This window comes from Camellia sinensis, chromosome 6, assembly GCF_055761805.1.
Source record: "Camellia sinensis isolate YWXY chromosome 6, ASM5576180v1, whole genome shotgun sequence".
NCBI lineage: Eukaryota > Viridiplantae > Streptophyta > Magnoliopsida > Ericales > Theaceae > Camellia > Camellia sinensis.
In genome coordinates this window covers 22342019-22357678 of record NC_138966.1, presented here as the reverse complement: position 1 = coordinate 22357678, position 15660 = coordinate 22342019, and the positions used below count along the sequence as shown (strand labels likewise).

General features: G+C 36.2%; 1 protein-coding gene across 1 annotated transcript; it reads right to left on the bottom strand.

The window, feature by feature from the left end:
• Nucleotides 1–507: 507 nt before the first annotated feature.
• LOC114279908 (uncharacterized) lies at nt 508–15407 on the bottom strand. The gene is made up of 9 exons (XM_028222198.2): nt 15064–15407; nt 14764–14886; nt 7695–7775; nt 7475–7563; nt 7224–7298; nt 6786–6847; nt 6607–6675; nt 5803–6240; nt 508–919 (listed from the first exon to the last, which is right to left on the bottom strand). Exons 2-9 carry the CDS (start codon nt 14884–14886, stop codon nt 834–836), a joined length of 1023 nt encoding a protein of 340 aa, XP_028077999.1. The 5' UTR covers nt 15064–15407; the 3' UTR covers nt 508–833.
• Between the last annotated feature and the right edge of the window lie 253 nt (nt 15408–15660).

The following is a 15660-nucleotide window of genomic DNA, read 5'->3' as shown; positions in this document are numbered from 1 at the left end:
ATTCTTTATACTCTCGTATGAAGTGTTAATGATATTATATTTTCTTTATATTTTTTTAATAAACAAAATATAAGAATATATATTTCGATAAAATTTTCATTCCAATAAACCAAATGCTAATTAAATTCACTCAGAATCTACTTGTTATATAAATAATATTCAAATGTTAAACACATTTTAAATCTGGTTAAATTTTCATGCCAAGTCAAATAACCTAGTATTTGACTTAATATCTTCAATGAATTAAGAAAAAAGCATCTCTTGACAGTAATTTTTTAACATAAAAAGTCTAGAACACAAATAAGTCCCAAAGAGTTGAAAAATAAATAAAGATGACACCGTTGCATACTATCAAATGGCATAATGTATAAACAATTTACATAGTGTTGTAAATTATATTGTTTTTGGTTGGCATTGTAAATTAAGTGTTTCAAACAATTTTATATACATATTGTGTACTCACAGCAATACCATTCAAATCGAGACACATGAATGAACAATTTAGTGTGATTTCTAACACCAAATACATTCCAAATAAAGATAAATAAAGAATGTGCTGCTCACTAAACAAGAACAGTTACACTGTTTACGGTCAAACAAGCATCCAACCACCACCCTCTACGAAAATTTTAAAAATAAATAAATAAAATAGAAAGGGCTGCCAAACACGGCTGCAGTACCAAACTTGTAAAATTAGTCTACATCAACTTCCTATAATTAAAATTAGTAAGCCACTGAAGAAAAAAAAAAGAAAGGAAAAACACGAAATATGGAGCAGACATCCAAACACATGATAAAGCAGAAACCCTGCATTATGTCCAAAGGAGACCCAATTAAGCGACTCCAGCAGCTGCATGGATTGGTCCATTGGATCTAAAGCCACGGCCCCTCCCACGGTATCCCCTCCCACGGCCACGACCTACAAGGAAAGGGTAAAATGGGTAAGAAACAAATAACGTCATACTTGCAACTCCTAAAACAATCCTGCACAGTTTTAAGTAATGCAATTTAAATCATCAGCAAAATGAGTTTTTAATTTGACACATGCATTTAAGAGAAGGGTGTTTTCTTCAATATCCTTACCATAGAATTTTGTCAGCTTTTTTTAGGATCCAAAATTTTCTCCTTTCACAAGAAACCTAGACAAGTCTTCCCAGATACACCATTTTCCAAGTGAAGTCTAGGATATCTGATCCTAATGCTCCCTTCTGCAGGCTATTAATTTTCTAATCAAGAGTTAACAATTCAGCCTTAACCCATGAAGAATTTTGTCCTCACCATGGTCCAAGGTACTGGGTGATAAAATGCAGTTCCCAATATGAACTTATTTCATAAACTTTGGAGCCCATCTAATTGGATTGATTCTGGTCTGTGTCCCAGAGCCTAATTGACCTTTATCAGTTATCGTATTTCACCAAAAAGAAAGCAAAATCAAACGTTATTCTGGTCCATAAAAGAAACAATCACACCTAGGTTGAGGGATAATGGTCCAGACCAGAATCAAGCACCGGGGTTTACAAAGGTTTGCACAGAGAGCATTCTCTTCCAAATTTCAAGAAGATGGTAACATGACTTGTACAGATCAGCAAGACACACACCATTAACCTCCCTCTATTTCTCCTCTAGTATTACAAAATTTGTTCAAAGTAAGATAACAAGACGTGCCTTCATATTTCATGCAACTATTTTTAAAGTTTCACCAAATGTTTCAGATAGAACATCCATACAATACTATCAATACACATTAACTTTGTCAATATTTTACAATCCGCGATACGTATCTTACGATTTGATATTCTTATAGAGAAATCACTATGTATCATCAATACGTATACGTATACGATACATGAACACTTATATTTCTTTAGCAATTTTGTGTTAGTGCATTATATTGTTAGTGTATTCTATGTTGTTATTAGCTGTAATTTGCTTTCGGTTGCTTTTGGGTGCATTGTTTGTAAACTTCTCCTTTATAAGGAGCTCCTGAACCATTGTACAAAACATATTCAATACATAAATCAATATACATAATTCATTCTCTCTTCTCTCTTTCTCTATCAATTTATCTTACATGGTATCAGAGCCCGGTTCTTAACTTAGTAAATCTGCTTCACCGGCGGGCGGCAACCTCACCTTGGCCGCCCGCTGGACCTCTACACATACCTTCACTCCGCTGCCACATTTCTAGCTGCCGTGAACCATCACTATTTCTTGCTGCAGCTTTGTTACAACATCGATCTTACCCACGTCGTCGAGCACTCCGTCGGCCCACACGACAGCCACCGACGCCGTGATCTGGCCAATGCCGAGCCACCACCAGCGGCACTACCAACTACACCACTGCCGAGCCGTTACCGCTGCAACTCCACAACCGAGCCACCATCACCTACAGCCTCACTCACCTTGGCTGCTTCATGTTCTTAGGCCGAACCTTAAACTAATCCAACACCCCAAACCGTGACCATGCACACATGCAGAACTTCTCTCTCTCACAGCAAACACCCACACCACCCAACACACCATTCACACCCAAACACACGGCACAGCGCACACACACACAAAAACACATGGGGCTTTCTCTTTCTCTCGCATGGAACACACACCACACATGCATGGCACCTTTTCTCTCTCTCTCTTGGTCTCTTATCTCCCTCTCTCTAGGCTCTTTCACTCTGCAGCTTTGAGCTTTGAAATGTATCACACCCACGGGTAGCACCTTCACACCCAGCAGAGGCATACACAACACACACAAGAGACATACACACAGAGACACCATTCACACAAGGCACACTCACACCACCCTTGATCTGAGCACACCACACAACTCACTCTCCTCTCATACACACACACGCCACCAACTTCGTCTTCTCACACACGGCAAACCCATACACACAGAGGACCAAACCCAGCTCTCTCTCTCTAACAGAGCTCTCTCACTCTCTCGGCACCTCTCTCTCGGACTTCCTCCTTTCTTTTATTTTTTATTCATCATCATATCCTCCACCACCTCCCTTTCTTTTTTGTTTAAACAATATTTTTGAACCAACAAACCATGTGTTGGTTTTACCCAAATCAATGGGCCACCCTACACCCAAATCAATGTCTCTTTCCTATTTTATTAATCTCATGGCTGGCACCATCATGGGTTGGTTTGAACAAACCCGTGGGCCTCATTATCACTTTATTTTATTTTATTTTATCTTTTTTTTTTCATTTAAAAAAAAAAAAAAAAAAAAAACATCATCTCTTTTCTCTCTCGTGATTTCCTTATTTTACCACTTCATTGGTGAGCTTTTCCAGATTCCTATTCCCACTACCTTCTTTTTATTTTATTTTATTTTTTCTATCTTTCTTTTTTCATCAATATTTCATTATTATACATCTCAGTTGGTGAGCATCATCCCTTTTTTCATTATTTTCTTATTATTATTGTTTTTTCACCACCAAAAAAAAAAAGAAAAAAAAAAAAACATTTCCTTTGTTTCAACCTCCAATAGCTTTCTATCTTCAAACCTATTTGAGTTTGAGGGGGGGTTATACATATATCATGGTGAGCATGGTTACACACCATGCGAACCATCCATGCCACCCCATGGCGCACTCCCTAAGTCGCCCCCTTGGTGCACCACCACAAGCTTCTATATCGGTCCGGCATGACCCCGTAAACTGTCCCGACATTGATTCCGGTCACCTTTTACAACGGTCCGGCATGACCCCGTAAACTGTCTCAACATTGATTCCGGTCAGCTTTTACAACGGTCCAACATGACCCCGTAAACTGTCTTCTACATCGGTCCGACATGACCCCATAAACTGTCTTCTACATCGGTCTGACACGACCACACAGTGTCTGCTACAACGGTCCGACATGACCCCGTAAACTGTCTTCTACACCGGTCCGACATGACCCCATAAACTGTCTGCCATAACCATACAGTCTTCTACAACGGTCTGACACGACCATACAGTGTCTCCTATCCTATTTTATTTGTCAGTTTATTTTTCTATTTTGTTACTCTCTTCAAACTCAAGTTGGTTTGTGCCTATCCTCCTTGAGTTTGAGGGGGGCTGTTAGTGCATTATATTGTTAGTGTATTCTATGTTGTTATTAGCTGTAAAGTGTGTCCTAGCTGATCATGATGTCTTTGCTTTCGGTTGCTTTTGGGTGCATTGTTTGTAAACTTCTCCTTTATAAGGAGCTCCTGAACCATTGTACAAAACATATTCAATACATAAATCAATATACATAATTCATTCTCTCTTCTCTCTTTCTCTATCAATTTATCTTACATTTTGTTATGTAAATTAATATTATTAGAAATTTTCATTAACTTATTAAAAAGAATTTTTTGATATGAGGATGATACTTCTATTTTATTTTTCACTGACTTTTTAACAAATATCTACTTCTCTGGTCTGGTATTAAATATCTTGTGTTGTTGATTTAGATCTGCTTTAAAGTTGTAAGTTTTCTACTAACTGACTATACATTGTTCGGTGTCATGTTCTGACAAGATAATCGTATTTGGTATAATTATATTTATTTTTCTGTCTGTTTTGAAAGATGTTAAAGTATCTTAAGATACACAATACAATACAACGTGATTCTCAAAAATAGAAACATGATACTCGATTCATATCCCGAATTGACAACTATGAACACAACACAAAACTAGGTCGCCTCTAGGGTCAGGTCAAATCCTACACATTATGCTGATTAATTACAGCCAACACATTTCAAGCTTTCATACCCATAATAAAATTATAAAAACCCCCAAATGTATTCTTCTTCAGTTTCAACAATTCAATAGCACCAACTATCAAATCCCATTAATTCCCAACAAACCCGGTAATAACAGGTAGGTCTACAAACGAGCCGAACCGAGCCGAGCTTTAGTATGTTTTGGCTTGTTTATTAAGATTCTAACGAGCTCGAGCTCAATAAAAGTTTAACAAACCAATCTTGAGCCGAGTTGGCTTAGATTTGACTCGAGTTCGAGCCTGTTCACGAGCCATAAAGCCAAAGAAATTATAAATTCATACTTGCATATAAGACTAAAATTACAATTGAAATTTGATTACACAATTGTATATACAATATATATAAACATACTGGAAAAAAAAAAAAAAAGAAGTTAATATCTTAACAAAATAATGTCTATCACTACCATTATATAAATGTATTATCTATATAGTTAGCTATTATTTACATATAAATAAATTTAACTATTATGTACATTTATATTATTTAAATATATAAATAACATATTTATCATTTTTTTATACACATTTTTACATTATTTAATATATAAATAATATATTTATTCTATTATTTAAATAAATATTAAACGAGCCAGCTAACGAGCCGAACTAACAAGTCCATCTTTAGTATATTTGGGCTTGTTTATTAAGATTTTAACAAGCTCGAACTCGAACGCAATAAAAATTTAACAAATCGAGTTCGAACGAGCCCTTATCAAGGCGAACTCGAGCCTGTTCATGAACGGCTCTATTCATTTGCAGCCCTAATAACAGGCAACCAAATCCAAAACCAAATTCATCTTGATCAACTTTCAGTTTAACGAATCCAATATTGAACCATATCCCCACTAGAAACCAAACCCAATCAATCAACAAATGAAAGAAAGGTTGATCTAGCTTTTTCAAGAAGAACAAGCAATCTCACACCCCCTACACCAGCACATTTAAAAAGGATGAGGTCTAGCAACAAGGCATTAAACCTACTGGCAAATTATAGAGTTAATTATGCTGAAAACAGAGAGCAAATATATGAAGCCATACCACGGCCTTGAGCAGGACCATCCTGGTTGTAATTACGGCCTTGAGCATGTCCATCTTGGTCGTAACCCCGAGCAGGTCCATCCTGGTTGTAACCCCGAGCAGGTCCATCCCGGTTGTAACCTCGAGCAAGTCCATCCCGATTGTAACCTCGAGCAGGTCCATCTTGGTTGTAACCACGAGCAGGTCCATCCTGGTTGTAACCCCGAGCAGGTCCATCCTGGTTGTAGCCCCGAGCCGGACCTTCCTGGTTGTAACCCCGGGCAGGACCTTCCTGGTTGTAACCTTCCGCATCTTGCTGGGCATCAACCCGAGGACCACTGTACCCTCCTCTACCACGGCCACGGAAGTTACGACCTCTTCCTCGACTCCTGCCTCTGGCATAGCCACGATTCCTATCCCATCCTCCATCCTCATACTCCGCAGCTGCAAATCCATTCCCTGAAATGAGATGTGATTTTCATGTCACAAAATATCACCACTATGATAACCACGCTCAGAAGCAACAGCTCTCGAATTTTCAAAACCCATGCTCAACTCAGTGTTTGCCATACAAAAAAATGGGAACTCTCAAGTGTCATTCGCAAGCAGCAATGGACTGCATCAAGCCCATAGCACTGTCTACGCATAGAGTTTTTTAAATTAACAAATCATTTCAATGATCAATAACACAAACTTAAATATATAATATATGAGCCACCAACACATCCAATTTTAAATAAGTAAAATGTTTACCTCCCATAAATAATCTCAGCAATAAAATAAAAAGGACTTGAAAAGTAAAAAATTATATATCCAATTTCATACCATAAGTAGCTCTAGGCCTTCCCCTCCCTCTACCACCACGGCCCCTTCCACGACCAGTAGGTGATCCTTCTGCATAACAAAAGATGTCAACAAGTGCCCATATGATGAATAACCAGAGAACAAGCACCCATATGAATAATAACCAGAGAACAAGTGCACAAATGTCAATGTGGCACTACCTCCTTCATAATCAAATTCAGTCCATGCCTTGACCTGGTCAGCTGGTAGAGGCGGCTGGTACCTGTAGCAGGTAGCAATGGAATGGTTGAAGAATCTGTTAGTTCATGAACAATCATAATTCACAGGGAAATCATTTCCTCATTGAGATATAAGCATAAAGGGGATGTTGAAGTTAGCTCACTCTCCGGCGATACTCCAATCAATTTGCATATTAGAAAAGGTCAAAGTTAAACAAATGTACGGGAAGCCAAAATGTTGGATATATCTCTATTAATAAAACTTTTTATAACCACAATTTTGTGGATATTTCTATACAAATCATCTATGAGGCACCTCCAGCAACGTGCAATCTAAGGATTTAAGATTCTGATAATCATTACTGGCGCATATTTTACATGACATACCAAAGACTGAGAATATCCAATGAGCTAACTCACCCGACAGAAGATGTATTCAGCTCCTTATTTGACAGAGTTATTGTAATCATTGAAACATGCCTTGTGGTTTCCAGACTGCAATAAAACAAATATCCATGTAAGAGCCATACTAAGAGAAGCCACCAAAAATATAAAATTTAAAAAAAGTTGTTACAATAGGCAAATCCCTGATGCAGAAACCAATGCCTATTACAAAATCTAAGAGACAAAATTTCCTTGTTTAAAGGAAAAAGGTTCAGAGGAACTCTTACGGAAGGAGGCCTTCTTCAAGGGGCTCCCATGTATCTGTTATATCAGTGGATCCAATTGATGTGATTTGATGAAGGCCAACAATCCTCCTCTGTATTACAGTTGCGTTGAGAAGATTCAGTAATCATAAAAAAAACTACCCTAGTAATATGCCAAAAAAAGTTACATGGAAGCATTTCCTGAAAAGGTTAACTAAATATGAAAAGCATAGGAAAAGCAAACCTTGATTAACTCCACAATAGTTACAGTTTTGTTGATAGCTCTACCCATTGCCTTGAATACAATCTCGGTTGAACCTTTTTCCTAGAAAGTATTACATCGAGCAAAAAGAGAAATAGAAGATATCAAACACTCTAAAAATTACTATCATCATGCATCTTAACTATCCAATCTCAGGCCTTAGAACAGTAAAAATAATTATAAATTGCATGATTAGATCTATCTCACACAACTCAATAAAAAATAAACGGCCACAGGTAGTGATGAGGCATGGACACATATCCCCATACTAGTTGCATACAAGTCTAAGCAAATTAGCCGTTATTCATCATCTTGCCATAATGGTAAAGCAGCACCAAATATTATCTAGGCCAAGCCCCAAATCCCGTGTATTAGGACATATAGCCAGTGCACATCATGGTATCGGGTCGCCTTGAGAGTGTGAAAGATCCCGGAAACTAAGGATGATGCATAGCTTGAACACAGTTTTGCAACTACTTTTCTCTAGGAGTCATGACATTAGTACCCATTTACCACGAAAGAAAACAAAACAAAAATTATTTTACTAACAGATATTAACATTCCAACATGAACCTGATGACACAAGCATGATTATCATTACCAAGTGGCATACTGCAAGCCCACAAAATGAAACACATCAACCATAACAATTACTATATAGATAACTCAAGTGCATAGAGTTTCAATTTGGCTAGTAAACTAAGAAAAACTTAAATACAAGCATTACCTGACTATGGTATTTCAAAAATTAATTATATTTTCAGACGTTGCTACCATTTGATTTTGGTATTGTTACTGTTGTCCTCTGTTATTCAAATTGTACGATTCGAATTGATTCAATAGATAATCGATTCGAACAGATTGTGTATCACAACTAGCTATGAATCGTAGGTGAATCGGTGAACCAAATTGGTGAATCGTGAATCGATTCAATTCGCTAAAATCGATGTTTGACTTTTTTTTTTTGGTTTTTTATTCTTGGAAAAGGGTTCACACAACCTTTTTAAGGTCTCTATGATTACTATATGTCATCGTTTGACTTTCTCCCTCCCTATTTACTCTTCAAATACTCAAACCTTAGCAGGAAAAGAAAAAAAAAATGAACTTTCTCTCTCTACAATATTTTACGCTTACATATTCAATTTTATCTAAGTACTTGCATATATAAAATGAATTTTTTGAAGGCATAAAGTGAGATTTTTTGAAAAAGTTTGAATATTTTGATTTTTTAACCTTGTAAAAAGTTAAAAACATTGTTATTGAGTAATAGTTACTTGAAAATTCAAAGTTTGTCTTTATTTGCTTCCTTTATTAAGAATGGCTGATAAGAAATAGTGAAGTGGTATAATATGGGAACCAGTGTTAACTTCTTACTCAGACAACATGATCATCATTTAAAACAATATTTTTATTGATTTAAGTCTAAATATTTTATATTTATTAGATAAATTTAATATCCGTGTGTGTAGATATATTTAATATCTAAGTGTGTAGATCTATTTTCTCTGTAATAAAAAAAAGATGACCGAATCTTTACGATTCACAATTTGATTTGATTTGATTCGTGATTCGGTACAATACCATTTCGATTCACAATTCGAATCCTGATTTGACAACTACGATGTTGTCAAATGAAAACAGGGATAAACTAACGATGAAGCACGGATAATCCCCTAAGGTTGCCATGTATGTGTCAAATATATATTGGATACCAATATGAGTCGAATACAACCTAATACCTAATATGTACCAAATGCGTGCCATATGTCTAAAAAAAATTATTAAATTTAGTATCAAATACCTCTAGGATAGGGCCACCGGTTTAGTGGTTAAAATCAGCCTAGCAACCTTGAGGTTGTGGGTTCGAACCTAAGGAGCAAATACCAAATAATAGGTATGTACTAATACATGCCGAAATGTACACATTTAGGCCCTCTAACATGCACTTGTTCGGACATTTATCATTGTTACTTTATGTGCTTTATCTCATTTGCACGATTACATGCCACAAGAGTTATTTGCATGGAATTTGACTTTAAAATGAAGGTTTATAAGCTCAAAGAAGTGACCACAATGAAACAAGAATGAGCCAAGAAGAGAATGGAACAACAGAAAGCTCCCAACTTCCCACTGCTCAATTCACGGCCCAGCTCCACTCTAGCATTGGAATATCTTGAGAACGCAAATCTCAAAATTCAAGTTTCAGGCTACAATAGTTGGCCGCTTGACTAGTGGTCTACGCAAAGTTTCGAATTCTTTCACAGTTCTGGCTCCTTTCAACCCTAATTTGCTAGAATTTTTCTCTTAGGGATTCGCGAGCAAAAAGCACATGATTGTGCAAGGGAACAAGAGGTCAATGCTGACCAAGAAGAGTCCATAGGAGAGACTTAAGGCTTCGTTTGGCTATCTTAGTTGGGACTAAAAAAGCACAAAAGACAAAATAGACTAAATAAATCAACAAAACAAAACGTCACATCCAAACCATAATTATTTCACTTTTTCTCTCACAAAAGTCAAAAAAAATTTGCCAAAAGAACTTTTTTAGTCCCAAACTAAAAAAGTCTCAACTCCAAGAAGCCAACAAAAAAATTTTTTGCCAAACAGCAACTAAGTCTTTAAGGCATCCTGACGGGACTATTACGAGCCATATTCTCTTCTTCACTGTAGTTGTATATTAGGATATCATCAACATAGACAACGAACTTTCCAATAAAAGGTTGATATGGTTCATCAATTGTATGAAGGTACTGGGTGCATTAGACAATTCCTCTCTCATCTTAACTGTTGTCTTCCATTCATCACCTAGACAAATTCTTATTTGAAAGTAACAACTTCAAGAACATCTTTGAATCACACAACCTATCAAGCATATCATCCAACCTTGGTATCAAAAATTTGTACTTAACTATGATTTTGTTGATAGCTCGACCGTTGTTACACAGTCGCCAACTCCCATCTTTCTTCAGCGTCAATATGACAAGTACAACACATGCGCTCAACCTCTCTCTAGTCAAACCCTGTTTTAGCAACTCATTGACTTGCTTTTGCAGAATCTCAAATTCCCATAGACTCATCCGATAATGTGGCAACTTTGGAAGGCTTGCCCTAAGCACCAAATCAATCTCATGATAAATATTCCTCATAGGGAGCAACCCTGTTGGTAACTCCTCTGGTACAAGCCCCAGAAACACTACGATCCACAAGTTCACCCATTCTAGTATGGCCTTGGGCGCTACTTCCTTTTCCTTTCCATTTATTATATCAAGCACTATGAGGAAGAAGTTAGCCTTGGCTTGTGAAATAGCTAGACAACCCTCATGTCTCATAGGGGCCAAGACAACCTTCACCTTATCTTTGTAAAAGGTGTAGCTATTGTCTTTTCCCCTGTGCATGGTGTTCCAAGTCCTGTAGCCAGAGTCTACCAAGCAGCATGTGACAGGCATCCATGTCCACCACATTGCATAGGACTTCATCCATGTCGACCAACTTTTGTCCACTCTACTAGATCATCTTCATCAACATTACCCCTTCTAGAAAATATGCCACTGCAGACAACAGTTTGAACAGTGTCCCACTTGCCCACAACGATTACACTTACCACCCCATTAAGGAGCATAAAGGGGGTTTTTTCTATCACATGTTTTAGTAACTAGCCTTGCGTTTGACTAATTTCGCCATGGGGCTTTGGCGTGATTCTGGTTAGTTAAACTTATGACACTTCAGTGATTGCCTTTTCTTTACTCTACTAGAACAAACTATAATTGAAGAGAATTGAAAGTCCTAGTAAGGGCCTGATTTCAAACTCCCCCAAGTCCCTATTTGAATAACAATTTACTTTTACTTGTTTTAGTTAATTAAGATTAAACTCAATCCATCTCTCTTTTATCCAATTAATTTACGAATTTAACTTCCAAATTAACAAAGATCAGCCTTGCCGTCCCTGAGGTAATATATACAGACTAAAACCAATATTCTATTGAATTGAGCTATTAGTACAAATTTATTTTTGTTTGGAAAACAACCTATCATGTACCCAATTTACCTCTTAGACCCCATCCAATGGGAACTAAAATTAGTGTACTTTTTTTATACCTCTAGGATATGGCTATGTTATGGAAACATTTGGGGATACTCCTCTGATACGATAGGGTAAAAATTCAAGTTTTGAATTCTTGAAATATGGCTAGGCACAAATGAGATGAACTTTTGCTAAAAAACAAGAAGTTAGATGGGGTTTTTTTGTTAAAAAAAACTGTAACTTTAAAGCATGTTTATAATCAACCAGCACCCCTTATTCAAATCTCTCTCTCTCTCTTTCTTCCTCTCTCTTTTCATTAAAGTTTAAGACAAATCCATACCATCAAACTTTCAATTGAATCCGATTGAGCTCAAGCTCAAGCATGATTGAGTTTCAACCCTCAAGGAAAGCCTAGTTCAACTTGACTAAGCCCTAAATCGAACCTGGGCCCTAACCTCAAATACTACATAATTTGAACAGAAACTTCAAATTTTTACAAAATTTGTTAAAACAAATCAATTCCTTATAAAATACAGGTAAAATAAAAACTAATATATTTAGTAGCATTAGTGCTTTAAAAAGCGCACTTTGGCGCCCGCCTAAGCGCGAGGCGCATTGAAGCGCTCCAAGCAGGTCAAGGCAAGGCGCAGGGCAAGCCTAGAGATGAGGCGCAAGACGAGGGCTTTATGGGCTTTATGTAGCTTTTTACTCCAACACTTGATTTAAGTGATTTATTGTGTCTATACCCACAAATGATTACAACCCTTCAGTATAAAATGAACAAACATGTGAAAAGAGATAAAAAAAAAAAATTTAAAAAGTGACTAAAAAAACTAGCATTAAAAAAAAAGATCGACAAACGTGGAAGAGAGAACAACATGGTCGCCTTCATCAACGATTGACGTCGTCTTCTTCAGGTTCTTCTCTTCTTCTTCATTGTGTTCTCTCTCTCTCTCTCTCTCTCTCTCTCCTCTTCTCTTCTCTTCTCTTCTCTTCTCTACTCCAACCATTGTTCCCCCTTTCTATCATTGGGTTCTCTCTATCAACCACCACATTTTCATCTTCCTCTTCGTTATGCCGCCAACAACTGAATGTTTACTTTTTTTGTTTTTTAAATGGTGAAACTTACTTTATGATTTTTGAAATTTTATATATATTTGTTTATGTTGAAAACTTTGCCTATTTTAAAATTTTGCTAGTCTTCTACAACTTGCGCCTCGCTTTAGTGAGGCGCCGGTGCACACCTCGCCTTGTGCCTGCGCCTCATGCTTAGTCTATAGGAGACCTTATCGCCTTGGTACACCTAGAGCTTTTTAAAACACTGAATAGCATATCCTCGCCTTATCCATATCTTGCTTTTCAAGATTTTGCCATATTTGTACCAACATCAGCATCACTATCCTTTATTTGTAACAGTATTTGTGCATCAAAACAAACTAGACTTAACATCATTGGATTGGAATATTCATCTATAATGCAACACTCTGACAAGGAAAAATTAAATTAAATTTCATTTGAAGGCTGTTAACTTTATATCAATATTGATAAATTTACCAAAAATTAATGCTAAAATCTGACAGAACTGATTCCATAGAGGAGTACCACAGTCCCAAAGACAATCAACCACATGTTGAATGAATCACAATCTTTCTCATTAACTGAATCAACCAAGCCATGTTCCAACAAACTGTGTTGCACGTTGTTCTATTTTTTCCTCCAAATTATAATAAGGAAGAGATGGAGGAGAAAGAGTCACGTGTAAAACATGTACACGTAGTAAAACGTCCGCTACAACATAATTGACCAATATATTCAACTCAGATTCCAACAATAAATTTAAGGGGAATTCTGCCATAAATCTCTCAGGGACACTTATCTTGTCAAAAGGACAAGAATTATATGAATACTTTCAAAAGCCTTTAGTATTTTAAAACATTATTCTTATCATTCTCATAATCACTGTTTGTCTCCACTATCTCATATGAGATTGATGACTTCAGATCTAAGATTTTTTATCTTAGATTTGAATATCGATAGTTTGTTCTGTCTCTCTCTTTCTGACTTTGTTTCTCTCCTTCGATCCCCCTCTCTCTCTAGTTCTCTCTCATTCAATCTCTCTCTCTCTCTCTCTCTCCTTTCACTGTAAACCCCTAATTTTTGTTCGTTCTCCTTTTTTTTATTTGTTCACAGGCGAAATCACAAATTTTACTCTAATTCATAATAAAATTTTACTATGAATCAAAATAAAATTTTGTCCTTCTAACACAAAAAACAGAAGCTGTGAGGGAGTTTTGCAAGTATTGAAAAAAAAAATTTTTGGGTCCTTTGGACAAAAAAACGAAAGGTCTAAGAAACTTGTGGCCAAATCTCCCTAACTTTAATCACTTCCTTAATATCTATAACATCCAACACTACATTATTGCATAAAATATAATAACTTTAAGGGCATGTTTGATTAGTAGAATTATAACATAGGATTGAGATTGTTAATCCATGATCTCACAATCCCATATTTGATTACAATTTTATTAATCAAATTACATGTAAAGCGTACATTCAATCCGACAAAATTGGTGAACTTTTAATATTAAGAGGAGGTTAGGATCATAATTTTAAGTACAAAAGAAAAAATGCAAAATGAATATATAATAAATGCTTACTTCACTAATTTAATTAGATAACCAATCCTACACTAATCCATGGTATTATTAATCATGTTAATCAAACAAATCATATTAATCAAACAAGGCCTAAATGTACAGGTAACATGATATGCATCTACCCAACTTTAGGGTACATATCCCTGCATCCTAAAATTCGGATCCAATCCTTAGACACAAACCCACACCCAATACTCATACCTAAATCCCAAACCCATATGATATAGCTTCTAAACCAAGTAGTATTTTAACTTATATCAGAAAATTCTATGTGGGCAACAGGCAAAATATTAAAAACAAAAATTATAAAAACACAATCAACTATAAAAAACACAGAAATTAGAAACAAAAGCATAATCTAATCAGGAAATACCTGAAGCAGACTCATAGCATAAGTGATATAGCTTCTCATCCTCCCCTGGCTCGTAATCCGAATCTCATTCTCATCAATCGTTGTCTCCGCTCTTGGCTTCTCGACCCTTTGGTACCGATCCATCTATACAAAAAAGCAATAACAACAACAACAACAACAACATATGAAAACCCATAGCAACAAAAACAGAGTATAGAGTTTGGATCAAACAACGAAAGAGAGAGAGAAAACAGTTCGATTTCATGTAAATACAGGGGAAAAAAACAAGGGATAAACTAGGGTTTCGATGAAAGGTCGAACCTTGTTCTTCTTCTTCGAGTAAAAAAGATAAAATTTTTATGCAACACGAAGGAAAGCCCTCGTCTTTGGCTTCGTATCTTCGTTTACGCCCTAACCGCTCAAGTGTGAAGTGGTGAAGCATTTATAGGACCTGTTTCCAAACTGCCCTACCTCTCAATCCGGTCAGCTCAGCTTGTTTGTTAGATAGAGTTGGGCCGATAAATATTGTACAAATTTGGGCAGGCCTGTTTTTTTTATGAACCAATTGGGAGATGGAAAGGTTGGATTTTGGGAAACGAAATTGGGTTATTATATTATCTTAGAGAATAATGTTAGGGTGGGTGTGACATACTCTCAACTCAATTATTGTGTCCAAAAAAGGAACACCATCTCTATTAAGCTAATGTCTTGAGCTTGAATTTGATTTTGATTTGATTTATAGGAAAAATAGTTAATTAGTCTTTTTTTTTTAAAGAAAAATAATTCGATCTTATTAATTTTTTATTAGGATAATTCAATCGAGTCTGAATTTGTTAATGTCTTGATTTTGATTTTACATGGTAAATAATTCTGTTGATCATTTTTTTATTAGGACAATTCTGTCGAGTCTAGATTTGT

Excerpts from the sequence above, each read along its gene's own strand:
- LOC114279908 (XM_028222198.2), bottom strand. The coding sequence starts at position 14,886 with ATGGATCGGTACCAAAGGGTCGAGAAGCCAAGAGCGGAGACAACGATT. Across the intron at positions 7,564-7,694 it reads CTATTGTGGAGTTAATCAAG|AGGAGGATTGTTGGCCTTCA; the intron begins GTTTGCTTTTCC and ends ACTGTAATACAG. Across the intron at positions 7,299-7,474 it reads CTTGAAGAAGGCCTCCTTCC|TCTGGAAACCACAAGGCATG; the intron begins GTAAGAGTTCCT and ends GTTTTATTGCAG.